Raw genomic sequence first — 26,069 nt, 5'->3', positions numbered from 1 at the left:
CGGAGGAGCCCCTCAGATGCTGAGGTCGGTGCTGCACTCCTTGTACGGCCGCCTGCGCTGCTCGGGCGGGTGCCTGCGGCTCGGCTCATGCTTCCAGCCGGGGTCTTCCCTCTCCCGGTGGCCGACTCGCTCCTCCCTGAGCCGTCTGTCGGGCGACCTCTCCCTCCGCCGGTCAGACGACTTGGCCCGTCGGTCAAGGGAGCTCTCTCTTCTCCGATCGGGTGACCTCCTCGGCTCCGTGAGTCTCTCCAGCGACCGCCGGCGGCGGCTGGGCGACCGCTCTCTGCGCCTCTCGGGGGAGAGGTCTCTCCTCCTCTCGTGCCGCTCCCGCCTCTCCAAAGTGTTGTCAGCGCTCCTCGTCCCTTCCCTCCGCTTTTCGGGAGACCTCCTCTTCTGCCCGTTCACCACTGCCCTCTCCAGCTGCCTCTCGTGCCTCCTCTCCGGCGACCTCTCCGTCCTCCTGCCTGGCACGTGGTCGTTGGTCTTAGAAGTCCCATTCCAAGTGTGGTGTTCATTGGGATGTCTGCTAAACTCTCTGCTGCCTTTTAGGTCTCTAACGTAAGTCCGCTTGTCCCCATGTTGTGATGATTTGTGAAGGTCTGGTGGATAACTGGACTCCGATGATGGGTGCTGCCGTCGGTCGGATGGCACGGGTTTCATTTCCGATACATTTTGTGAACCTGTGGCGGGACTGTTCCTGTCACTGCTGGGGTCTGAAAGAAAATAACAGCAAAGCGTTTGGTACTGATGCCTTCTGCAGCGCCGTGACACCACTTAGCACTCTTCAGACTTCATTAGTGACAAAAACAAACAACTGTTAAAAGCAGTCAGTGAAGGCTAACCGAAGCTTTTGTTAATTTAACTGCGAACAACGAGAGTTACAGGTTAGTACTGGTGCTGCTCTGTTCGTTAGCCGTGTTTTGGTCCAAGCTGATATCATTTTTACGCTCTTCTGGTCATGGGGCATTTTACATTTTCCCCAAGCCCAATTCATAATGTTTCGGTTTACACTACTTTCTTTCCAGTGGAAAAAAGAAAAATATTGTAGTTCAGGTTGTTGGCTGTGGGGTTTTTTTAACGGTTTCCAATAAAGAGGGCCTTTAGGAAACGATTTTGTTAAGACTTTTGAAAGAACTGCCTTCCAGGTGTGGGAGGCTTTGTTTCAAATAACAGAAAATATACAGAAAATAGAATTGATCATTAAGTTTTCACTTTGTAAAATAACATTTTGAAGGTGTGAGAAATAGACTGTAATCATGCAATTGTCATTTTGTTTAAGACTTTACTTAATCTCACTTCGTTCTACCATGTTACGAGAAGTCCTAATGTAGATTTTGGTTTTGCCACAATGATTCGAACAACGATGACAGAAGTTATGATTTTTTCATATCAAAGCAATGAAAAGATACTGTAATATGTGGGATGGCTTTGATTAAAACCTAATCTCCAGTTTGTTATTTTTAATGTAGTATTTGGGTAAAATAGAGCTGAGCTACCTCTGCGAGACAAACTGCAAAGCAGCAGGAAAAAAAAAACAACAACCCCAAAACTAAGAACCAGCCCTGCACTGTAGCTAAGCTACAACTGCTCACGTCATTTCTAACGGATGTTTATGAATGATTCATTATAGACATGGCAAACGTTAAAGTAGCTGTGCTGACTTAATGAGCGTTACTTTTATTTGCTTATGGCTTTCTTTTTTAAAGCAGCTTCTGCACAGCAGCTCGGCTGGCGTTAGCTACGCTTCCTGCAGGCTTCCTGCCGCTCGCACCGAGACACCCACCTCGAGGTGGACTGTCCTGATGGCAACGACTGAAAACCCTCACAAACACTCGTGGGGACAGATTCCCGCCCCCCACCACCACCCAGTTTTTCTCCTTTTTGTCTGCCCTCCCCCAAGCCAAAAGCTCTACATGCTCATTCCTCCTGCCACCACGCAAGGTGTCTCCCATTTGATGGCATTTCCATTCCTTAGCCTGGGAGGGTCGGTGTGCGCATGGGCCATGAGGTCTGTGATTTCCAGGTGAAACCCGTGTTGTGACTCACGTGTGTGCATTTTTGGTTATTAGCATTTTCAGGCAGCAGCTGGGGACCACACCGCTTTTCCGTAACTGTAAGCACGTGGCTTGCGGCAACCTGGCTATCGCACAAGGTACAAGCGAGGTTTAAACGTGTCCTGTGGTGTACTTACAATTCAGGGGACGCAGGGTGCTCGGAATGAATTGCTGTACATATAAAATATAGCGAAGCGGAAAGCAATGTGAGGGAATTAGGCCACAGCACAAAAACACCTAATATTGATTTTAGCTACAAACCGTAGTTTGATTATGGCCCATAAGGTAGAAGCAAGACTCCCCGAGCTTGTCATTTCTCATACATGCAGCGATATTAGGAGGTATCATCGCTGAGGAAGGAAGAGCCCAGCACCAAGAAAAGTAAGAGAAAGAGAAAGAGAAAAGTAGAAAATTTAGATTCCCTAGAACAAAGGTGAAAGAAAGAAAAATCTTCATATTTTATCTTAGAATAAAGAAAGTTTATTTTTCCAGTCAGATTGTCTAGGCTTCACCCAAATATAAGGCTGCAAAGACAGCAGTTGTTATTATTGTGACATAAAGAGACATCTAAAAGGTGATTCAATAACCCAGACAACGAGAGCATCCATTCTAAAAGACAGCTGGAACAGCGACACAGAATGTCATAGAAAAAACATTAACAATCAAACAACAACGAAAAATAAAGTCCACCAGAGACCACAACATTAAAAATAAGTACAAAACTCATTACAAAAATATACAGCCTCATAGAGAAGCACGTTCCAATCGAGTCAGAAAAATATTGGAACTTAACATTATTAGAGGAACCATTTGCGACTGCAGCGAACAGAACGAAGAGAGGAAGGAGTCCCAAATGTTACAAGGATATTCTTTACAGTAGTGCAACCCCTGTATATTAAATCCTTGCTTGGAGAATGAACGTTTAGTGGTTTAGCATTAGCCAAAAGAAAATTGGTGGTGGATTTCCATCCTCAGTGCAACAGACATATGCTTTGAGAAGTGAAGCACTTAATTTACAGGGTATTTATGCAGTCTAGTATATGATACAGTACTGTACATCCAAAGGAGTATAGGAAAAGACAAAAGTAGAAAGAACATTACAGAATTTCAGTGCCATCATTGAACCTTCTGGTGTGCTATTTATATTACAGAAGTGTAAACCCACAGCTTCCCTTCCATATTGTTAAACACTTCAATTGTTTGTTGCTTATAGTCTGAATTGGTCATTTTGAGTTAAATAATGAGCAGAGTGAGCAGAAACTCTCAAATGTGGCAGAGTAAATAAAAAGAAAATCTAGTTCATCAATTGTGCAGAAAGGTTTTGTTTCTGGTTTTAGGACATGGAGTGAATGATAAACACAGAACTTACTGACACAGAAATAACCCAAATACGGGGAGAAAAATATAAAGGACATCCCTTCAATCATCAGTTTCTATAGAAACCTCAAAGACCTTTGGTTGGGAGTAGCCCTCCATCGAGGGCACAATATTTGACAATTATCTCAAATAAATAAGACATAATTATAATATTAAATAGTGTGCTAAGTTAAGCCACCCAGCAATCCAACCTCCGGGGGAAGAAAAGGAAATCTAATGCAATTCTTAGCAAGAAACGAGGACTGAATGTTTCCCCCAAGACAAACACGAGAGCACCTTTTCACAACCTCCTCACCTTTTCGGACCTTACAAATTAACTAGTTGCAACCAGCAGACAGTTTAAAGGGGAAGAAAAGGGCTCAGGAGGCCAAATGAATATATTTTTGCAGTAAAGCTTTTTTTTTTTTCTTTCTTCTTTTTCTTAAATAACTTTATAAATATTTACATAAATATTAAGGGAAGGCAAAAATCTCATAAGCCATCTTGGCATTCATGTCTATGGACAGGAACTAAGAGAAAAACCTAACAAAAAAAATCACTGCTTTAGAATAATAACTCAGGATCCCAGTTTTTGCATTGATTAGAAGTAGAGACCTATTTGAAACAACAATTCAGCCGCTGAGAAACAGTTTGGCACAGTTCAATGACATTCCTTGTTTGGCTGGACAAGACAATAAGGTTTTTTTGTATTGTTTTGTTTTCCTCTCTGATCACCAAAAATACTGCTATGATGATCTTGCCTTACACTGCGCCCCAAGTCCATGGAAGCAAGCAAAGGATGAAATGTGTAGAAAATTCAGCACAAGCGAGGCAATTAACCATATGTTGCAAAGGTTGGTAAGACACTGGTGAGAAAGGAAAATAAAAAAGAATTCCCGCTTCAGATCTTGAGACAGATCATTCATGGAGTGATGCCAGGGAAGAAAGGAATGTTTTCATAGTTTGACCCACCATATTCTGGGACAGAGCCATCTCCACGTTTCAGAAACAGGCGGACCCTGCGGCCACCATTTTTAATCAGTTCGATGGCCCGAGCATGCTTCATGTTCTTGGTAGTTTCTCCGTTGATCTCTAAGATTTCATCACCGATCTGTCAATGTCACAAAAGAAAAGAGTCTAAGATTAGAAACAAGTCCCCAGGAGCATCACCGCCAGCACACCATGAGACAACAGCCACAGCAAAGGTGGAGGAACAACTATGCACGAGGTGAAGCTAAATACACCCAACTCCTCCCAACGGCAGTCCACAAAAAAACAGTGTGCAGGGGCCTGGGAGACATGAAGACAACAGGGAAAGCTTGAGGTATCAAAATATTTCATTGCTGTTCTGTAAAACCACATTGCATTACTGTATTTTTCAATAGCTGGAGCTGTGTTAGAACTGGTGTTATTTTATTTTGATTATCTGTGAAGTTTTTGGTCAACGTCATCATTTGTTTTACAGTTTGCTGTAACCGGGGTGTTCAAATAGCTCTTTCAGATCCATTTCTCACTTGGATATAGATACCTACTATGAACCAACAAAGCTGCTTCTGTAAAGATAATCATTTATCAGGATAGGAAAACAGGGGCTGGAAGAGCTTGTCAAAGCACTGACCTCCACAAGGCAGCACTGCTTTACTTTCATAAGCATAACTTTTGGACCTATAAATTTGCCTCTAGACAAAAGTTTTTTGAAAATGCCCTCTGCATGATATATCTGGAGGAGAAGAAGACAAATGGCACATGCAGCAAAGTTATACTGCATTCTTTAACAGAGGAGCAAGGAGTACATAAAACTTGCCGGTTTAATTTTTCTGTAGGCATTTTATAACATATGCCCTTGCTATAATGTTTATAATTTAGCTGATGTGTGAAGTTAACAGATAATACTAATAAAAAACTACATTATAATTTTGTAACCTGTGGGTCAGTATACATTCTCTCTCCCCTCTCTGCCCTCGAGCATAGGAGGGGGTCAGGTGGGACATCCCGATTCTCTACCCACAGCTGCAGCTTTAGAAGAGCTGACAAAGACTGTGACTATTACATTTTCATTGCTACATGCATCTCTGTTAGGCTTTACAAGTCAGATTATGTATTACGATTTGGAAACCTGGGCTGGAAGAAGGGGGTGAAGCCTTCCCATGCACACACACTGCTACAGACTGTATACAGAGAGTGACAGAAGCCACGCACAGAAGTAAATAGGAACCACTGCTCCTTTCAGTTAACAACTCATTTTCCTTTTAGCTGGCACAGCAGAAGGTGTGCCTGTAAGCGAGAGGCAGGGAAGTCAGCTTATTGCAAAGAAACGCGTTTTTTAAATCTGTTTGTGCATACCCTCATCTTCCCACATCTCTCAGCCGGACCATCCTCAGCTAGCCGCAACACGTACAGATCCATGTTATACTCCCGGCCACCTCGCAGGCTAAAGCCAAACCCTTTGGCTCCTCTTTCCAGCTCAACAGTGTAAAAATCTTGGTCCTGCGGGAGGGAAGACAACATATGCACAGTTGAATGGAATGTTAAACACTGCTCTACTCTCATTTTAAAGTTATTCAACCAACGAACATTATTGGTTTTGTTACTCATAATTAAAAAAAGTTGAGTTTTCACACACAGGCTAGGATTTCCTGCTTCCTCAGATCCCACCCTGCAGTTTGGAGTCCTGGCAGTGGTCTGCAAAGGGCCGTTTGAATGAATGGGCTTGGCCACGTCCCATGCATTTTTAGGCACCTCTGTTACACAACACTCCCGTGCCCAGGGCAGAAAAGCATGTTTCTGGAGGGTGGTTAGTGTTCCACCAGCTGCACAGGAAGGCCAGGGTAACCACAATTCCAGTGCCAGGCTTTAACTGAATGGCTAATGGCACCTGGGGTGACTTTATGCCATGGTGCTGGCTTTTCCTTTTTTGTTACCACCTCATCAATTCCTTTGCAAGAAGCTCAGAAGCATGTGCATTGTTTTTCACAAATGCTGTTAGCGTAGGGATGTCTTGAAGTCCCTAATGGAAGAGGTTACTTCTGGGATGGCCAGTGGCAAAGAAAGATAACAGTGAGATAGATAATCTCTCTAATTAGACGCCATCTGTGAAAGCTGGAAAACTCCAGCTACTGCCCCTTTTTAGCTTTCCTCTTTTTTGTCCTCTGAACTTACCATTCGCACACAACAGTACTTTCTGGAGAGGCCCTTCAAAATATACAATTCAATAAACAAACACATAAATTATTACTGTCATTAAAATGTCAGCTGTGGTTGGCTTTTTTCCCCCCCCCCCCTCCCTAAAGCTTTTGATGAGAATGTGCTGGAAATGTTTCTCAGCTGAAAAAACAACACATATTAAGAAACTAATCAGCAAATTCCTCTTACTTCAGCAAACAGGCTGAGGGAGAACAGCTTCCCAGTAGGAATTTTCAAGGGAACTATTTGAATACAGCCCCCTCAAGCAGATTGGAAGCAACGCTCTGTGGTAAACAAAACAATTAGAAAGCTACTCCTTACCTGCGCTGCTTGGGGTGGTTTGAAATCAAACTGGGATTCCTGCTTTGGTTTGGTGTTGTTCCTGCTGTAAAGGAAGAGAGAAAGAGGGAGAGAGGAAAAAACCAGCTCGTGGAATGTGAAGATGATCAAGAAATGCCCAAAGAGAGAGCATGTCAACATGCTCTCCTCAAGGAAAACAATCTGACCTGGTCTCCTGTGGTATTTGCTGAGGAGTATGTGTGGTTGTAATTGTAGCAATTTTTTCTGCATTGGTCAATAAAGTAGCATTGGAGGATTCTGCAAAATAAATTTTTTTTCATTATGAGGGACGACCATTGGCCATTTGCTGAAAGAAAAAAAAAAGCTTTGCAAAGGCATTTCATTGAAAAGCATCATTATGTTGTTTTTAAAGAACTTGAGATTGGCTCAAATTTCTTAAAACCAAAAATTAACGGGATAAAGTCTAAGCTGTGTCATCACAAATATGTATATGAAATTGGAAAATGCAAAAAAATTAAAAAATAAATTAGGAAATCTGGATTAGAAACACCTCTGACCATTAGACCCACTCAGAATGAAGGCTGACTTGTGGTGTAAGGGTTGAAGAATTATTTCCCTGCTGTCTAATGACATGAATTCAAATCATTAGAGTCTCCAAATATGGTATAGGTAGGCTGGATTAATTTTATAGTAGCAATAACTATTCCATGGATTATAAGCTTATCAGTGCTTCCTCCATCAGAAACTGCAATCTTCAGTAGGATTGAGATGTGGCTTTTATCTAATACCTCACAAGGTGATATTGAATGTGGCTAAAACCCAAACTTACTGCAATCCATCTTTGAAATACAATCCACTGCTGCCTGAGCACTCAAAGCTGCATGCAGGGACGTGGAAGCACCTGTACCAAAAGCATCAACAGCTCTGGGTGCCATTTACAAAAGGGCTCACCGAGAGAATACAAAGAGCAGGATTAACTTCAAAACTCCATTTATGCCATGGTAAAGGGCTCTCAGCCCAACGTCAGCCTGTGCAAATGCCACATTTCTCTACACACAGCAGGAGGTGCTTCTAGGAGGAGAGGTCCTCTCTCCTGCTTCACAAAACTGGGACAGGAGTTGCTGTAGACACAAATGAAAAAGGACTCTCTAGGTGTCCCTCAGTACGGCACGGCAAAATCCCTTATCATTTTGGAGCTTTACATATTGGACTTCAGTAAGACCAGAGTTAACCCAGAACTCATTTAAAATTCTGCCTAAAATTAAGGTCACGTCAATGACATTAGCCGAATACTAGCAACACAGTTTTGGAGGAAAGACCTGGAACTCTTGCATATTGAACTCAACACATTTTCCAGAAATGCATATTGTATCAAACCTGAACTGAAATTAATACTGAAGCATTTCGAATTTTGAATTGCTCTGCAAGTCAGCAGTTCCTGAAAACACCCTTCCCCTCACACAGGAGTTTGAATTCAGAGGAAGAGCTGATGGTACATGCCTACCCACTCAAACGTTGAACAGTTGTATTGGTTGCATACGCAGAATGATGGGCACAGTCAATAAAAACATCCACTCCTTAGGCATGGCATTCCCAGCTAAAGTCACTGCAGTGGCAGGCACACCCTCCCTCTGTGGAACAGTTCTGCATACAGGAGACCCCCACTTTGTGCCTATATTCATTCTATCCAGGAGAGGACCACAGATGACAACTATAAAATACTGACCACAACTCACTTTTTGAGATCAAAATGTAAACTGAGTGCACAATCACTGGTTACAACAATGTGCCTTGTTTCTTGACTGAATTTCTCTAGTTCCATCCCTTCTCCAAAAAAAAAAAAAAAAAAAAAGCACCATCAGAAAACAGCAACAAAAACCGGGTGGAAACATCTGGCTCTCCAAAATAAAATTACAGCATCTTCTATCCTGCCCTTGTTTGCCCCTGAAGCTCTAGGCATCTGGTAATTCATTTTACTGACTGTGGAGAAATCTACCATCATTAAACGGAGTCCGGCTGTAATACAAAATTGCAGAAATGGGAGTTTTTTTGCATGAATTAAGGTGAGGTGGTGCTCAGGGGCTTACTTGGTCCTGTGAACTTAGTCTATTTCATGAATTTATTTTAAAAGTGGAGAAATCTAGATGAGGTGAAGATTTTTCCTTTCTGTAGCTAGTGCATGTCAAGGGAAACTCAGGAAAGAGAAAAAGAAGAACCATTTAAACAGATGGGTGCAACGAGAGCACAGCTCCTTTGCCTGCAGCACTATGCCCAAGTTAACATGCCCAAACCTCCAGCATATGGAGCTGTAACATCTTCCAGACCAGAGCTGGCTTGTGCCCGGTGGCTCAGAGAGCAAGAGAGGCTCCTGGGTCTGCCTGCGCCTCTCGAGGTAGGCATGACCAACACATACCCTTGCGAGGATGTGCCACTGACAGCTGGCTTGTGTGAGAAGGAGGTGTCCCTATGTGTGGAAATAATTCTCTGTATTTTAGAAAGATGCCTTGACGCTAAAATCTGTCTCCAACCTACAAAGGCCCTAAAACGTGGTTAAGGGTCCTGTATTCATCCAGAACAAAAGCCTCTGAAATTCTGCACAAATATTTGGAGATCAGATGAAGGTGGGCTTCAAAGAGAATGCAAGATTTCTACCCTTTAGTAGGTCACACTAAGAATACCAAGTAGAGCAACAACACATATTTGGTACAGATGTATCTTCATGCCACTGTACTGCATCTATCTTTAGCCCACCCCATCCCATGAGTCAGGAGTTGTGCATAATTTTGCTAGTTTTTTAGACACTAGTTCAGGATGCGTGCCAGCCACCATGCAAAACTGGAACAGAACACAAATATAGCAAAAAAATTATCTCTAGTAGAATTACAAATGTATGTTCTACATCCTACATATTTCATTGATTCCTTGCCCTGTTCTGCCCTAGAACACTCAGACACCAATTAAATGCCTAATCGAAGCTTGTTGTTTTCAGCTCTCTGTATCCTTGCATCAGCTGGTAGCATGCGAAACCGTTGTCATTTCATTGCAAATACAATCCTGCAGCGGTCTACGGCAATGAGCTGGTGCAAGACTTATTACAAAGCAAAAACCCTTCGTGTTTTTAATAATGTTAGAAGAGATTAGCAGTGTGAGTTTATCGTGAGTTTTGTGATGAGCCTTAGTTTGATGTTTATCTGAGGAGCATGGCTTCTGCTTTATTCTTTCCCCTGCCACCACCTTTAAGTACACTGTTAGAGCATTTACATTTACCAAAAAGGCACCCAAAAGTCAACAAAAAGAAAACAACAAATCAACAAGAGCACTTAAAGACAACAAAAATGACATTGAGACCAATTTCTTAAATCTCATGGGGTTTAGAGCAAACCTTTCACCATTTTGAGAATGTCTGGTCTAACTGGTTTTTGAAAATTAAATGCAGGTAATACTGTGCAAAGTTGGCAATCTGACTTGGAATTCCAAAGGGAGAGTAAATAAAAAGACTCAAAACCCGCACTGCTATGAGAGAGAAGAGTTCACTCATTCTGTAAGTTACAGACTTGCACCTTCTCCAGGAATACGTGATGTCAGTCACAGGTACAGATTTCCCTTCTAATCTAAGCAATTTAACATGGCATTTTGTACACCTATTTGCATGAGCAAGCCTGGCTGAGCATTCACATGAGGAAGCTATACTCTTTCTAAAAAAATTTTAAACCATTCAAAAGTTGTTTATTTCTTAGGTACTTTTGCCTCTCCAAAACTTTATTTATTTATTTATTTTAAAGATTCACCTCCCTGGATTTTGACCAGTATCAAAATACGTGTAACGAACAATACTTCTCCCAGTTTACCTCCCAAAACTGGCATGCACTGGCCTGCTCAAATGTTAGCCTGATTCACAGACATTTTATTATTCATCAACACTCAATTTGCTGGAAGCAGCAAAGGATCATATACCATTTGACCTGGTAGCTATTAATCAGCAGGAAAATAAACCCTTTATGCAAAGCATATCATCCTAAACAGAAATAGTTTATAACCAGATCATTTCTCATCCTGGCCTGTTTTTATCCTATAACTAAACACAGCATAAACATGCTCCGTGGGATAACCAAATCCATGTTTCAGATCAGAAAGTGTGAGAGTTAGCAACTAATGCATGCATCTCACTGGAAACCACACCGTGTAACTTCTCCATTCCGCTCTACAGCTACCAGGTTCAATCCAGCCATACTTCCTCAACCTTCCTTTCAAATTTAATCACTCTTTCTCGGCATTTAACTGAACGCTAATAATGTCTTGTCCAACTTTAAAAAATGCTCATTAATACTGTATCTGAGCCATCATCATATCTTATACCTGCAGATTCAGCTTGAAAAGAGAGCAATGTAAAAAGATTTCTGCCTAATGAGTTCTCACTATGAACCCATCCATGGCAGAGCAGGACAATGAACAAACAAAATACTTAGAATTTAGAACCACAGCAACTCCAGTTCTGCTGCAGGTACTTTTCATACGTTTCTGCTGGCATCGCAGCTAGGGATCAATTTAATGACACTGACATATAACACATATCCCTGTTTTTATTAAATAGGTCAGTAACCAGTACCAAGTGGCAGCATACTGCTGGGGATCCCGCACGCTCCCTCTGACCTGAAACCACAAGATCCTGCCTTGGGTAATTCTTACAACAAGAACCTGCAAGAACACAGCAGCTCCAGAGCTGTCACCATTTAACAAAGTAATTTTAAAATGTACTGAGCTCACTCCCAAAGCAACTCACCCAGACGAAACCAAATAAAATAAATCTTCTTTTGAACGGCTTAAAACATGACAAAGTGTTTATCCCTTTCTGTGATCTCTTTACTCTATAGCCTGCTTGTGTATATACAAAGCTTCGGGAATTGCACGTATTAACAGTGATTCCCAAATATTCTAAAGCTGCATTATGAACCTAAGAATCAAAACAAAGTGTACCAAGATATGTATCAAATTTACAGAAGATCATTTTAAGGAGATACATGGAGGAATGTGATAGAATGGAATAGTATTTTTTTAATGTAGACTCAGCACCTCCCTGTTTAAAAACAGAACGTCCATTTCTATAGAAAGAAACAAAAAATAAACCTATGGAAGACTCATAGCCTCCCTCACTGCTAATTCCAAAGTAGGAGTGGAAATCGAGTCCTCCGTGACTTTGCAGCTCTGACTGATGCAAAAAGCCCAGGAACAAAACCAACGAGAGGGTCAGGTAAGACAGCAGGAAACATATACTTTACCATCTCCTGGAATGATGCGCAGGGTAACGGTGTTTCCTGCTTCCTTAATGAGGTTGACGATGTCTGAATGCGACTTGTTGGTGATGGAGCACCCATTCACGGCCAAGATCCGATCGCCTACTTTCAGCTTGCCACAGCGGTCTGCGGGACTCCCTTCAATTATCCGACCTATTTTGTGAGGCATGGCCACACATGCATTTCCCGCTTTTGTATTGGTTTGGGGGTTGTTTTTGTTTGGTTTTGGTTTTGGTTTGTTTTTTAATTGTTTACATACGTGGGAATACGGTGAAGGGGAAAAGGAGAAAAAGGGTTGAAAAGGGAAAGAGAAGGTTAAGGGTTAATTAATTAATGCATCAAGCAAAAGTTATTATAGGATAGCTTTGCTGCCAGTGTTCAAAACATTGGCAATCAACTAGTACAAGTGCACAATGCTTTACTTCTTTTACAAAAAGGTGGTTTGTTAATTGCTCAAAACTCCCCCCAACTTGACTTTTCTTAATAAATGGTGAGATTTGTAGACTACAACTGCACTTAGCAGCCCCATCATAACCCAAATCCTGATCTTATTTTTTAACAAAAAAAATTGAAACTGTTTGTAAAAAACACAACCTTCCTCCTCCAAGATTACATCAATGTCAACCTCTCTAGTTCTTCCCTAAGTCAACTGCTGTTCAAGCTTCTGCCAATGTTTTGTTCTTTCTCGATATAGAAAGATAAAGTGTTCTAGGCCTAGGAGGGAGTGCAACTCCCTTTCTACCGCAAAGACCCACTCTATCAGCGCTGCATGGGGAAGCAACATGAACCGGTTTTCTTCCATCATGAACAAAGGTACTACCAGGGAAGGTACAGGACCACTACAGATGGGCCAAGACTGACAAAGGTAACCTGTTTGGTGCAGGCATCCACCTCAGCCTCTGTTAACCCTTCCCCTTTTATGATCTTAGATGGCATCAGGACAGGAGCAGGGAAGGAATAAGGACCTCCTCATTTAAATACCTCTAAAACCACACACAAAACCATCAAGATGTCTTGACACACAGAGCAAGAGCACTTTAGGATGAATGTGTTTTGGAGACAAAATTCTCCTCCCATTTCATGCAATTTTTTGTCCCAAAAACACAGGGTTGCTCACAAAATGCGGAATTGGGACACATGGGATACACAGCTTCACTCAGATAAATCCACCGGGGTTTTGTACAGCTTCTTCACACAGCTCAGGCACGCAGCATGTGATTAGAACCATGAGGTATGAAGAGAGGTCATCTCGTACTTTGCATCCACAATACATTCACCCTCAAGATGCACTTTCCCATCTGTGCTGTACTCTTTATTTGATTAGTAGTTTTAGAGATATACATTACTGCGCACACGACAACACTAGAAACACCATAAAGAAGAAGAGGCTAAGAAAAGGAATGTGAGGTGAGAGAACAAGGTTGGAAAGATGCAAGGAAAACTGGCAGAAAGTGTTAGTATTAGTTGCAAATGGTGGAGGGATTTTTTTTTCCCTTCTTCTTTTACTGTGATGTTAGAAAGTTTCTCTTTCTGGTAATACAAAGCCCCAGTTGAAAGGCTGCTTTGAGGGTAAGAGCTCCTAACTCTGTCCAATCCACTGAACACAGCTGACAGAGCCCACACCAAAGTGACCACGGTGGGTTTTAGAACCAGTTTGGCCCATCTCTGAATACTACCCATGAAAGAAAAGAACTACAAAGCAGGTCCAAAGCAAGCACCACGCAGCAGAGGGAACACATCTCATGCAGAGTATTAGGAAAAAGCTGAATACACTTGAAAAAAATTAAAGGAAAAACAGTCACAGATCAACAGATCTCCATGAGGAGCCCCTGCACAGAAAACTTCCAGTTAGCGAGTGTCTTGGGCTAAAGCAAACACAACTCTTTACCACCTCAGGTCAAGGTTTCTCTGCAGAAAAGAGTTAAAGCATAGTCTTCATACAGTTATTTACACACGTTTGCGAATACTTTCAGAAGATAAAAGCTCACTCCCTGGCTTAGACTGAGTTCAGTTTAATCTACATTGCATTACACCACTGCGTTCTGGCACCACAAGAGCTGCTCTGGAAGGGCACCAGGGACCCACCTGAGCACTGCCAGACCTCCTCGTGCTGGGTCTGTACTAGATATTTCCCCCTTGGAATCTCTGCTGCCGTGACTGCCCAGAACAGCTAGAAACGGCCCGTTCTACATCAACACCAGCAAAGGAGGTGATGCTCCCTTGATGTATTAGTAAGGGCATGGCTGATGGGCAGTGGCAGGAAATTTCATAAAAAAGCCTAGAAAAAAGGGGGAAGGGCCGCTTCTTGCCATATGCACCTGCCTTGCATTATGCCTGCAAACCACAACCCTTCTCTGAGAGGTACTGTGAAGATGGACAAGACGTGTGTTTTGTCTTTCTTTCCCCCTCCACCCCTATCACATGCCACAGGCTAACAGAGAGGGAATATCTTCTTTTCCCCTGAAAATTATACATGGGTGTTGCCTCTGGCCTTTTTGGAGGATTTGGAAAGGGAAGAAAATACCATTTTTGACTGTTTTCTCCCTTGCAATGACATTTCTGCTCTACAGCGGGCTGTTCCGTGCATACTTGCAAAACCAGCTTATGTGCCCCTCTTTTGCAGCAGCACCTGGGAAGGGGTGTTCTGCCTAGCAGAAAGGCCTGTCTTCAGAAAGAAACCAGGACCGCTTCTATTAGGGCAGGATATTAAGCGTGACATCACATGAACTTCATTTCCCCCTACCCTGAAGAAATGGATTTGGGAAGAGGAGGAATGGGTAAAAAAACCCCAACCTGTTATTTTAACAGTATTCTGCATTTTATGTCTCACCCACAGGCAACATTAATTAAAAATTTCCAACTATCAGCAAGCTCACTCCCTAACGAGGATCCGAATAACCCTGATTACCAAGGAGAAGTTCATCAGTTTAAGCATTACTGCTTTTAAATCAACGGCCTCAGTCCCACCACCAGGAGACATATTTCATTCCACCTGCTCCATTTCTGCACTAGCAGACAGCATCACTGGGGGGATCCCCGGCTGCTCTTCTGAGAGCCAACCCCAGAAAGGCACCCCGCTAGCAGGGAGAGCCGCAGCTTCAGGGAGCATCAGGAATCGCCACCGGCAGCATTTTTGCTCTTCAGGTTGGGATTTCTCATTTTGTTTTTTCTCGACCCAGTGCTGAACAAAACCCAGGCAGGAGGCAAACACCTACCAAGTCTTGGCCTCTGATTAAGTATTAATTACATAAATTAGGGCACGCTCATGACTTTTAATTAAACAGATCCCCGCTCGCCTCCTTGTGCTGCAGTGCTGAAACCTGCATCTCATTCGGGGCACGCTGAAGAAACCCCAAGACTTACCGAATGTCGTCCCTGCCTCCGGCCTGCTCACTGACGAGACGATGACAAAGCCAAACCCCTCGTTTTCACCGCGACGAATTTCCACGTCATAGGGCTGGACCACGGCGCTGACGACACCGCTGCCCCCGCCACCACCGCTGCCGATGCCACTGGTGCTGCCGCTGCCCGAGCTGACAGTGTTGAGGGAGTTCTGGCTGCCCTGTGGCGTTCGCTTCTCCTCCGTCAGCGAGGCCGGCTGGTTGCTGCTGTGGTGGGAAGAGGCTGGGGATGGGACTTCATTCTCTGCCTTAGGAACTGGGGAGGAAAACCACCAAACAGACTGTCTGAGCAGGCTGCACTGTTTGGTACTTAAAAAGTCCCTTCCACTGAGAAAAAAATGAAAACGAGGAAAAAGCAAAACACCTGCTTTAATCTATAAATCATGACCATAATGACCAAGGATGTCACCACCAACAGCTCTGCTCAGGGATGGCACTGACCACACGTGCTCATCCTCTCCACTGTATGGTCATGCAGCCAAAGCCTTGCGCTGCTGAACTACAGCAGCAGTATGGTTAAACCAGTGCAGTGTGCTTGGATGCTCTGTGGCATTTTAAACCTGGATTATATTAGTTCACAGGTGCCTCCTTTAGATATCACATTCCCACTCCAGTTATACATGTGCAACCACGTATATGTGCACAAGCTGCAAGGAGAGAGAGTAATATCAAATACCCACCACTCAGCACCTGTGTATTTTTTAACTCAATGCTATCAGCAGGGTAGCACTCGTTGCCTTTGAATAATGTGATCTTAAGCAATAACAACCACCCCCACTAAAGTGAAACAACTTGAGAACCAAACTTTTTTGGATGGAAGAACCAGCAATTATCATCTGTACAGATGCTGGGGGGAAACCAACAGACATTATTAACATTAATATTAAACAAGCGTTTAACAGCAGCTGAATTTGCAAGTGGTATTAGTCTAAAATCTAATCAGCTACCACAGGGCTTGAAGAGATCTCAAAAAAAAATCACTTAGTCCACACTCTGCTCGAGTCAGAGCCGACTATACTTGCTGTCAGTCCTGACAGATGTTTGTCTAATCAGCTGTTAAATATCTTCCCAGGCAATCTATTGGTTGCAATATCAAACATAAATCTTCCCTGCTGCAACATAAGGCTATTATTTCAAGTTCTATCTAGCAGGCATATGGAGAACATATTATTCCCTTCCTCTTTGCTGTGGCCTCTTATAGTCTTGGGGAGTTTAACACCTCCTCCCCCTTCTCTGTTTTAGGCTGAAGAATCCCAATTTGTTCAATATTTCCTTGCAGACCATGTTTTCTAGAGCTCTCCTTATTCTCGCTAGTCCTCTGGACTCCCTCCAGTTGGGCTCTCTCCAACTCAAACATGTCTTTCTTGAAATGCTGGACCACATTGCAGCTAAGCCATCATCTGCTGGGAAATCAGGAGGGTTCCCCCCTGCCTACATCCCAACACAATGTTTTCTTCACCTGAGCCAACCTCGGGTTAACGCTTGGGGCCCACAAGAGCTTCCACTTCTTGTTACTCAGCCAGTTCTCCACAGTCCATTTGTGCAGCTGAAAGCAGCATATTGCACTTGTCTCTACTGAATGGCTGCCTCCACTAATCAGGTCACTTCTCCAATTTGGTGAACTAAAATTAAGTTGAAGATCTTAAAAGCAACAAGAAGAAAATGGATGCCAAACAAAACCTAAACCTGTAAACCCATGATCAAAAAAAGAGAGAATTTTTAAATATTCTTGGATAGAAGTACCTTTCTGCACTTACATACTCAAAGTATGTAGTAAATATATAGTATTCTACATACTAAGAATACAGGACTACAAACTTTCCCCTATATGAATCTCAAGACATGGAGTATCCGTTTAGGCAAACAATCTTTTTCTGCTGGCATATAGACAGCAGGAGGAATAAAGGACCAAAATTCAGGAAGAGGCTTCTCTACAAAGTTAAGCTGGAATTTAAAAGCCTGAAAATACAAGGTGAAAGAAAGGATCCTGAATAATTTATCCCAGAGTAAGCGTCCACATTTGAAATGATTTAGAAATAGCTCGGTCTGGCATAACAAGTCCCTGAATGAAATACCAAGACATTTCTCACACAACTAAATCTTTTATGGTAATTTCCAGCCTGAAGGCTGTAAAACTAGATAGAAAATCTACGCACAAAAACAATACCAAAATTCAGCTGCCCTTCCCTTTCCTCCTAAATCTCATCTCCTAAAGCTCCTCTCACATTGGCAGCCCTTTGTCAGGGATGAGAGGGAGGCTATTAGAGGAGAGACGTAACCTGACATTTAATCTACAATGGGAAGAAGGAAAGAAATGAGAAGTGAACATTTATTTAACATTGTGCAGAAGGAGCTCAGCCCTGGATAAGAATACAGAGCTATTTCGGAGGTACTGTTGTTCTAGCCTTGTCTTCCATGGGCCTAATTTTCAACCTGAATGTTATTTTGATGCTCTTTAAGATGAAAGTACATCACTGCCTACCTTTCTGCTGATGCCTAAACTTGAAAAGCTATGTAATAGCCTTTCTTTTGAGTAAGTGAGCTCTACCAAACCACACGCTTGAGCTCCCTAAAGGGACTCAAAAGAAGAGGCAGCAGCACCCTAATGTTACACTCCAATATCAAGCATAAGGTCACATGTCATTTAGAAAGCTCATGCTCATGTCTTCATTTTCTTTGCTATCAGGACATTTTTCTGTCACTGATCTAGGTGCCACCATGCGGTGTCACTTCTCTCTGCGTCTTTTTCTTTCTGCCAGCTTCTTTTTTGTCCATTTAGACCATATGCTTGTCAGCATGTGCACAATGCCCAGCATAACTCAGCACACAAACCTATTACAACAAACATGCACACCTTGCACTACCAGAACCAGTGATGCTTACAGTCCTGTATCCTGCCATTAGCTGACTACATGTTGCAACCTCAGTTGAAGCTTCTCCTGAGCCTCTGCCCTTGCCTCCACTACTGTGGACCCTTCAGCATCTTTTCCCTCCCTCCCAATTTAAGGGTGGCTATCAGGCATCACAGTTATTTTGGGAAACACAGGCGGTCAAGCACAGTGTCTGTTGCCACATGATTCAAACTAAAAATGATACGTTGCAACTGAACATTTCTCCATTTTATCAGAAAACTTCATGAAAACTGGGGAAGCCAACTGAGATTTGCAAGAGTCTTGACTGGAAACAAAATACTTGAAAAGTATTTGATCAAGAACAAAAAAGGCTAAAAATAGGCAAAAGAAGAAGAATAACACCACATCCCCTGAGTTTTCCCAGTATCACATGGAGGAGCATTTTTTCTTTAAACCATTTGCTGAACAGATGGAGTCTGGCAAGAAAATCTACCCCTGCCGAGCGACACTGCAGCCTACCTGTGTAAACCACTTTGCGCCTGACGGTCAGATTGACGTGACCTTGCTTGGCTGCCTGTTGCATAAGCTGGACGACAAGCTGGTGCGATTTCCCGACAACAGGTGTCCCATCCACACAGATCAGTTCATCACCCGATCTCAGGCGGCCATCAGCATCGGCAGCACCCAGCGGTACAATGTGACCAATGTAAATCTGAGGAATTAGCAGAAATAAAAGAAAGGAAGGGGAAGAGAGGAAGGGAGGGAAGGAAGAAAAATAGCGATAAACGAGAATGAGCTCAACAGCCAGCTGGAAGCAATGGACACTGGTAGTTAGACCCAATTTAGTAAGGACAAGAGATTGTTGACAAATGACTGCTGGCCAGGAAAGTTGCTCCTGTGAAAGCAGCTCCATGTGAACATAGCCGCATCGTGAAATTGTAATAAACTGACATCTTGTTTCTTTAGGTGGTCCGTTCACTCTAATATGACAGGCAGCCTTGGGAAATGCGCTCAGCCAGTGACCAGAGAGGAAGATGGTTAACAGCACCGAGGGGCTTGTCAGGGAAGCCGGAACTGAGTTACCCTTCCAGTTGCCTCCAGGGTTTACAGGCTCTGTCCTCTCACCTGCCCACCAGCTCAGTCTCGGTTTCTCTTCAGTGAGTTGTGTGGAGTTACTTTAACATGAGAGGAACTCATGGGCTCTCTTTCCATAAACGAGCAAAATAATTTTGGCAGGAAAATATGTGGAAATTTATGCTGCCACTATCCAGCTTTGACCTGTGCAGCACGTGAAAACCTGGCACCTTCCACGGACACTGGATTTATGGTAAAGAAGTTAAGTGAATTCAAGGAGGAATTCAAGTTAAGGAATTCAAGTGAATTGAGCAGATCGAAAACCTGATGCTAAAACCACAATACTTGCAAACCTGACCAGGACACCCCTTCCCCAATGTCCACGCAATTTCAGACCTATGTGCTTTCACTTAAGCTATCACAGGAACAGGGAATAGCAGGGGAAGCCAAACTCATTTCAATTATGGAGTTTTGGTTTGTTTTTTGGAGGGAGGGTGGGAAGGAGCTGCAGGATATAAATACATATCCCACTGGTTATTTTAACAGAGATGCTACAGCGCAGTTTCGCACATCTGTACATGCCACTGCTGTGATTCTGGAAAATTTCACAAGTTAAAACATGACCGCTTCTAGATATACTCACAGGTTCTCCAGGCTCATTTCCACCTAGAATCCTAAATCCAAACCCGGTTTCCTTTCTCCATAGAAAGATATCCTGCTCTTGGTAATCTGGAACTGAAGGGAAAGAAGGAAAACCATAACTTTAAATCAAAAAACCCACACCTTTATAGCCAATTCAGGACTACTCTGATGTACATGTAGAGGGGTCTGCTGCACAATTTTACTCTTTAAATGAGACGGTCTTGAATTTTTAGACAGAATTAAGAAAATGTATAGTTTTGAATAATAAAGGGTTATTATTTAAATCACTACTAAAAATTATACAGGTTTCTACTTTCTAGGTGTCTAATTGTGACTTGCCATTTGTTTATCACTATAATATTTCCTTCCACTGATATTAGCATCATTACCCACTGCAAGAGCCTCTTCCAAATCATCAATAAATAAATGTCTACAACAGAGAATTACTCTGCCAGAAACAATACATCTGACTCCTCTTTCATGGGAGACAAAAGAGCCACTTGTTATGACTTCTACTGTTTAATTAACTTTCACAAGCATAGTTTGCTATCTGTCTGCTGACACTGCTTTAAATAACTACAGCACAGATCCCCAGCTGGTGTAAAACAGGAGGGCTCCAGTGAAAACAATGCAGCTCTCCTGACTCTTGGTTATGTATGGGCTCTGTAAAACCACTGAACAGATAAAATCAGCTGGAAACATAAAAAAGCCCAACCTTACCTACTCATTACTATGGAACACCAGCAAGGTTTTCACAATGAATATTACATACAGTGAAGTACTAACCTTGAAGTGCGGTTGAACAGTAACGTTTTATATTAACTTATTCATGCTCGCTTTCATCCCTTTTTTAAAAATGCAAAATTAATTGCTGACATTAAATCATATCAGAAGACAACTTCAGGTTCATTTAATATTTATTGGTTAGTATCTGTAACATTGACTAATTTTGTAATGATCCCCTCCCAAAATTTGTTAATTGATGATGAAAAAAAGCTGCTCCTTTACAAGTCAGCTGCCTATGTTTTTAGTAAAGAAACCCAAGTAAATCATTCAGGAGTGTAATGTAAATAAATGCATACTCAGATACGGGATGCAACATGTTTAATAAAACATCATCTAGTTTTCTGTATCTATGAGCAGATAAACTGGTTGTTTTCCACCGACATCAATGAGTGTCAGACTGGGCCCTAAACTGCATTTTGCACTGTCGGTGTCTGTTGTGCAAAGGCTTGGGTCTAGTCACCTGCTGCTTTTCAGCATTAAGACTTTCAGTTAGCTCTCTTCAATGACTCGACAGGTTTAAAACATAATATGAATGTAAGACCTGGGAATACTAATAATTAAAAGAACAGGTGAGTGCTAAGGCACAGATGTCTGCTTTGACATTTTCATTCACATTGATTTTATATAGAATATTTCCACATTTTAATTACCAGCAGTTATAGACTAAGCTTAAGACCTGTGCACATTACCTTACTGAACTAGAGGCTAATTTTTGTCCAGCTACAATTACAGAATGATCAATGATGAATACACTGGAAGCCTGTGTGGTTCATCTGTTCAGGCGAGCTGGCCGAAGGCAGCTTGCCCCCGTACAGGCGTGCGGCAGAACAGCAGAACTTAGACAATGAATTAATTGGGTTTTGTCACTGCCTTCAGTGAGGGGCAGCGTGAAGAGCAGACACATTCGGAAGCATCTCTCCAGCACTTCACAGGCTTTATTTTTTTGGCAAAGGCTGGCCCCAACCAATTAATAGCGCGCGTTGGATCTGTCAGAGGCAAAACGGCTTGTGCAGAGAGCTTCAGCGTGGGCCCGTTTCCTCGGCATCTCTCAACACCTTCCCATTTGTCAGCTCTCCAGTCTCACTGAGCGATGCCTTATGTTCCTGGTTCGGGTACCAGCTAGCCGATTAACGGCTGCTGGAGGTAACGGCAAGCCGAGGTGTAATGGCGGTGTCAAACCAAAGCAACAAAAAAAAGTCTATACCCAAAGCAGTAAGTTCATTCATGTAACGCTCCTTCCGCTGGAAGGATTACAGAGAGGTGAAACACAGATACAACAAACATACAGACAACACACATTTACACAGCGTGAGTACAAACCGAACACAACTCCTCCTACTGCTTTTTGCGCCAACTCCGCAGTATGGTGAGCACAGCCCACAAAACCCCATCCACCTCTGTGCTTCCACACAGCTGAGGCGGGACCCCCTGAGGCTCTCCACACTGGAGAATTATTTTAGGCTCCCCGTTATTCGGCAGCACTTCAGAGGAGCCACTTGCCTTACTTAAAAGGGAGAATTTCGTGGTGGTGTTGAAACTTTGTTGAAAACTAATGAAAAGTAGCCATCAGGAGTCATTCATTGCATCTCTGCACCTTGACCTGATCTCAAGGATGCCCGACTCTTTCTGAAAAAATGTGTACATAGCCCAAATGGGTAAAACTTGCCAGCCCGCCTGTCCTGAATTAAACCAGAACATTTGGAGAGTGTCGCAAAAGTGGTAAGAAGAGTTCTGCTGGGGCCGTGAGGAAGGAATGGAAGGAGAGGTGAGTGCCACGGCCCTGACAACGAGCCACGTGGGCAGCAAACTCAATGAATGGGATGGGAACATGACACCCCCCACCGCCGCCTACGAAATCCGCCGCTCACCAGTACACAGTAAAGCAAGTACTTTGCACCTTCGTGTCTAACCTTGGCGTACGGCCCTGCCAGACTCCCTTGGTGATGAAGAGCCCCCCGCCACAGAGCAGCAATGACACCAGAACAAGACATCACAAGACACAGATACATTCTCGGCACAGTCTTACATTCTCCAAAACTCGTAGAATTGATTTCTCTCTCTCTCTCACCCTTGCTCAGTCCAGTTGCAGGCGAAGGTGACATAGCTGTAATATTAATTTTACAATTTTGCAAAGCTTAATGTATCTGCTTTCTTGTTAGTTCATTTAATTAATTTTGACTGTATGGATCATGTTAGGCTTTCATGCATAAATTGCTAAGGTTATAGCTACTACGGTTTACAACGTACTAACTTTTGCATCTATTTGCACATGCCTGTGGACATGTGGACATATAATAGACACATATATGAATTCATATATTTATGCACATGCATGCAGGTATATTGGAAGAACTCTTTTTTTCTCCTCAGAGGAAGAATCTCTTGGACATCACCTTAAAAGTACTTTTGTACCAAAAAATTTCCACCAACATGACACAGTTAGTATCTTCCTCTAAAGTTAAGAGAAATTCTAAATACATACTGATGAACAAAGAACATGGTACTTAATTAGAGGTCATTTTAATCAAACTCTCCTATACAAACTTTAACAATTACCTAACACGTTATATTCAAAAAATTCTGCCCAGTGGGATATCAGTTTCAACAAAAGATAGATTAAAAAAAAATCAGTATGAGTTTGCTTTAGTCACTAGCTCATTTGAGGCAGCAGCACTCGCAGTGACTCATACCCTGGCAAAGCACAAAAGTTTTAAGGCCCAGATTCAGCAAAGTATATAATGGCAAGTCTGAAGCTAACGGTGAACAGTCTCACTGAAGCTGATGGAGAGTTTCAGTGTTGAAAAGTCCTGTGATTTAGTCACAGATTTTATGAGATTCCACATTTGCATGGCAGCCCTGTTTTCTAAACTATCCCACTGCAGGAGAACGCCAGTTTTTCTGTCTTTTCCTTTTAATCAACCCTTCTGGTGGGACGGAAAGCTTTCACAGGATGACTTCAGCACGTCCTCAACAAGATGACCAAGTTCTGCCACTGAGGTGTGGGGAAGGCGCGATGCTTTGCCTGAGCCGCAGAGCAGGCTGGTGCCAGACGAACACCAGCAGCGCCTGCCCACGACCCAGCTCCGTAACGGCTCAGCCGCCGCTGCTGCTCGCACAACGTGCTGCAAGTCCTACGGCCCTTCCTAGCAAACATTCTCTAAGGGCATGGACACATCTGTGTGCCCAAGTGTGTCACTGTAACTGTTTGTCTCCTATTAATATAATAAAAGGACATAACCCTGCCACGGGGCTTTTACTAACTATCATCTTTAAAGCCAGTCTGATCAGAAGGCAGCTGCAATTTCCTGCAACTAGTTTTCTGTTCTGTTTTAAGGAGGAAGTATCTAATGTTTGGTATCATTGTGCAAATATTTTTAATTCTGTGTAATTGCCGGTGAGTGGATGCTACACACTGGGGTCAAGACTTGTTTGTATTATTTTAATTAGATTTGGGGAGAGACAATCCTACCAAATAAATTATGTGCCTGAAAATAAAATTCAAATATTAACGATAACTTAGAATATTTTAAAAGCTTTAAAAATTATCTATCGTGTTCTGCCTTACTTTTAATTAAATGCTTAAGCCCTTCAAAGGGATTCATTAACACATCTGCAATTCAGATTAATTCATTTTGTCACTGCTGTTTTGACAGATGGCCATATGTAGGATACGGTATTTTGCAAAGCAATCAGGCCACATGAGAAAAATTTGACAACAGATTGCGTTAATCTTTAAGGAAGTTTAATAATACATGGAAAAATAAAAAGCATATTATAAAATGTATTTTCAATAAAACAGTGCGGGATTTCAGCATTGCAGTTCTCTGCTAAACTATTCGATTGCTGTTCCTCTCGCTGAGTGTGCTTCACGTATGTCATTCCTGGATCTTGGAAACACTTCAGTTTTTAAACCTCAAGGGTTTGTCCTTCCCTCTGATTCATGTACACAACTCCCACTAGCAGCAATGAGCTCCCCATAAAGAGGAGCTCAGGCAGCTAAAACTTAGCAGCAGCAAAGAGTGCACTTGTTATCACCACCAAATGATCTGTTTTCAGATTCACTTAACACAAAGCTGGCTATTCTCAAAAGTCTTAATCCAGCAAAGAACTGCGACTGTGAGCCAGACTGCAGCAGAGCGTTTGAGCTCAACCTTAGCCTTAAAGCATCCAAGCCCCTTTGGGTTTACAGCTTGAAAATAAGCTTCCTTGGACCAGAGCCCAAGCACTCAGCACCTTGCAGGTCTGATCCCCTCACCCTGGGGAGCTGCACGTGAAGGAACTTTAGCCAGCATTTGTTGAATAAAGTTGCAGTTCTCATGTGCTGCCACTCAGCCAGAGTCCAGACACAGTTATGGAACCATTGCTTAACTTTACATTAATAACTCTAGCTTAACTTTTCTTCTTTTTTTTTTTTTTTTTTTTTCCTTCCCCTAAACAGGGAATGTCTGTAGCTCTCCTCCACAGAATCGAAGTACTTCCTGACATGAAGATTCCTTGGGTAAATCCCCCAAAATACATGTTTTTACAAAACTATGGGTTATCTGGTGCTTTTGAACCGAATTCTGCTCTACCAATGGCTTCAATGAGACAAGTCACATAAGTCAAATACAGTCTTTTTTTATAAAATACTGATCCAAAGATTACTCAAAGGAAGGAAGAACTCATTTTACCAATTCTGAAAAATTAAAATGTTGCCTATGCTTTCCATGTCTACATTATTATTATTAATGTTAATAACAGTGGGATGCACTGCCAGTGAAAAAGGCAGTAGGTGGTCATTATAGATTCAGTACTTCTTAGAAACATCCTGGAGATGATGTATTCATATATTGAATAAAACCTCTTTATATTATTATTTTTAGATGAAAAAATATTCTTTCTGGGCCAGGGCTAATGAATTCATCTTCTTGTGTCAACTGCACTTGAAAAATTGCATTATGTTCTCTTTATACTCAACAATTTCACAAATGGGACAAAATGAAACACTTAAGATGATCTAATGCTCTAAAATTCCGTCTTTTTTAAGTTCATCACATACTTCAACACAACAGGTTGTTGCTGTTTTTCAGTCCACTTACTGGGGCTTCAAAACCTTGCCTCTCAAAAGAACATTTTATAATCCTTTTCAGG

General features: G+C 42.4%; 1 protein-coding gene across 22 annotated transcripts in view; it reads right to left on the bottom strand.

Annotated features, from left to right (window-relative positions):
- The window catches only part of MAGI1 (membrane associated guanylate kinase, WW and PDZ domain containing 1), a 355,911-nt gene that overhangs the window by 2,158 nt on the left and 327,684 nt on the right, over positions 1-26,069 (bottom strand). For 7 of the 22 annotated variants that reach the window (XM_040593725.1, XM_040593729.1, XM_040593734.1 and 4 more), the window contains 10 exons: positions 22,966-23,043; positions 20,155-20,246; positions 18,957-19,149; positions 15,548-15,841; positions 12,170-12,373; positions 7,100-7,190; positions 6,915-6,978; positions 5,754-5,897; positions 4,383-4,521; positions 1-713 (listed from right to left, as the gene is read on the bottom strand). The exon at positions 1-713 is cut by the window's left edge and continues 2,158 nt beyond it. In XM_040593725.1, coding sequence (XP_040449659.1) covers positions 13-713; positions 4,383-4,521; positions 5,754-5,897; positions 6,915-6,978; positions 7,100-7,190; positions 12,170-12,373; positions 15,548-15,841; positions 18,957-19,149; positions 20,155-20,246; positions 22,966-23,043 — 2,000 coding nt within the window. In that variant the 3' untranslated portion in view covers positions 1-12. Of the gene's footprint in view, positions 714-2,315; positions 2,405-3,803; positions 4,277-4,382; positions 4,522-5,753; positions 5,898-6,914; positions 6,979-7,099; positions 7,191-12,169; positions 12,374-15,547; positions 15,842-18,956; positions 19,150-20,154; positions 20,247-22,965; positions 23,044-26,069 lie in introns of those variants that run through there. The other 15 variants (XM_040593727.1, XM_040593743.1, XM_040593746.1 and 12 more) reach the window with 9 other exon arrangements.

This window comes from Falco naumanni, chromosome 4 (assembly GCF_017639655.2).
Source record: "Falco naumanni isolate bFalNau1 chromosome 4, bFalNau1.pat, whole genome shotgun sequence".
In the NCBI taxonomy this organism is placed as follows: domain Eukaryota; kingdom Metazoa; phylum Chordata; class Aves; order Falconiformes; family Falconidae; genus Falco; species Falco naumanni.
The sequence above is the reverse complement of the archived record's forward strand: the minus strand, read 5'-3'. Positions and strand labels throughout refer to the sequence as shown.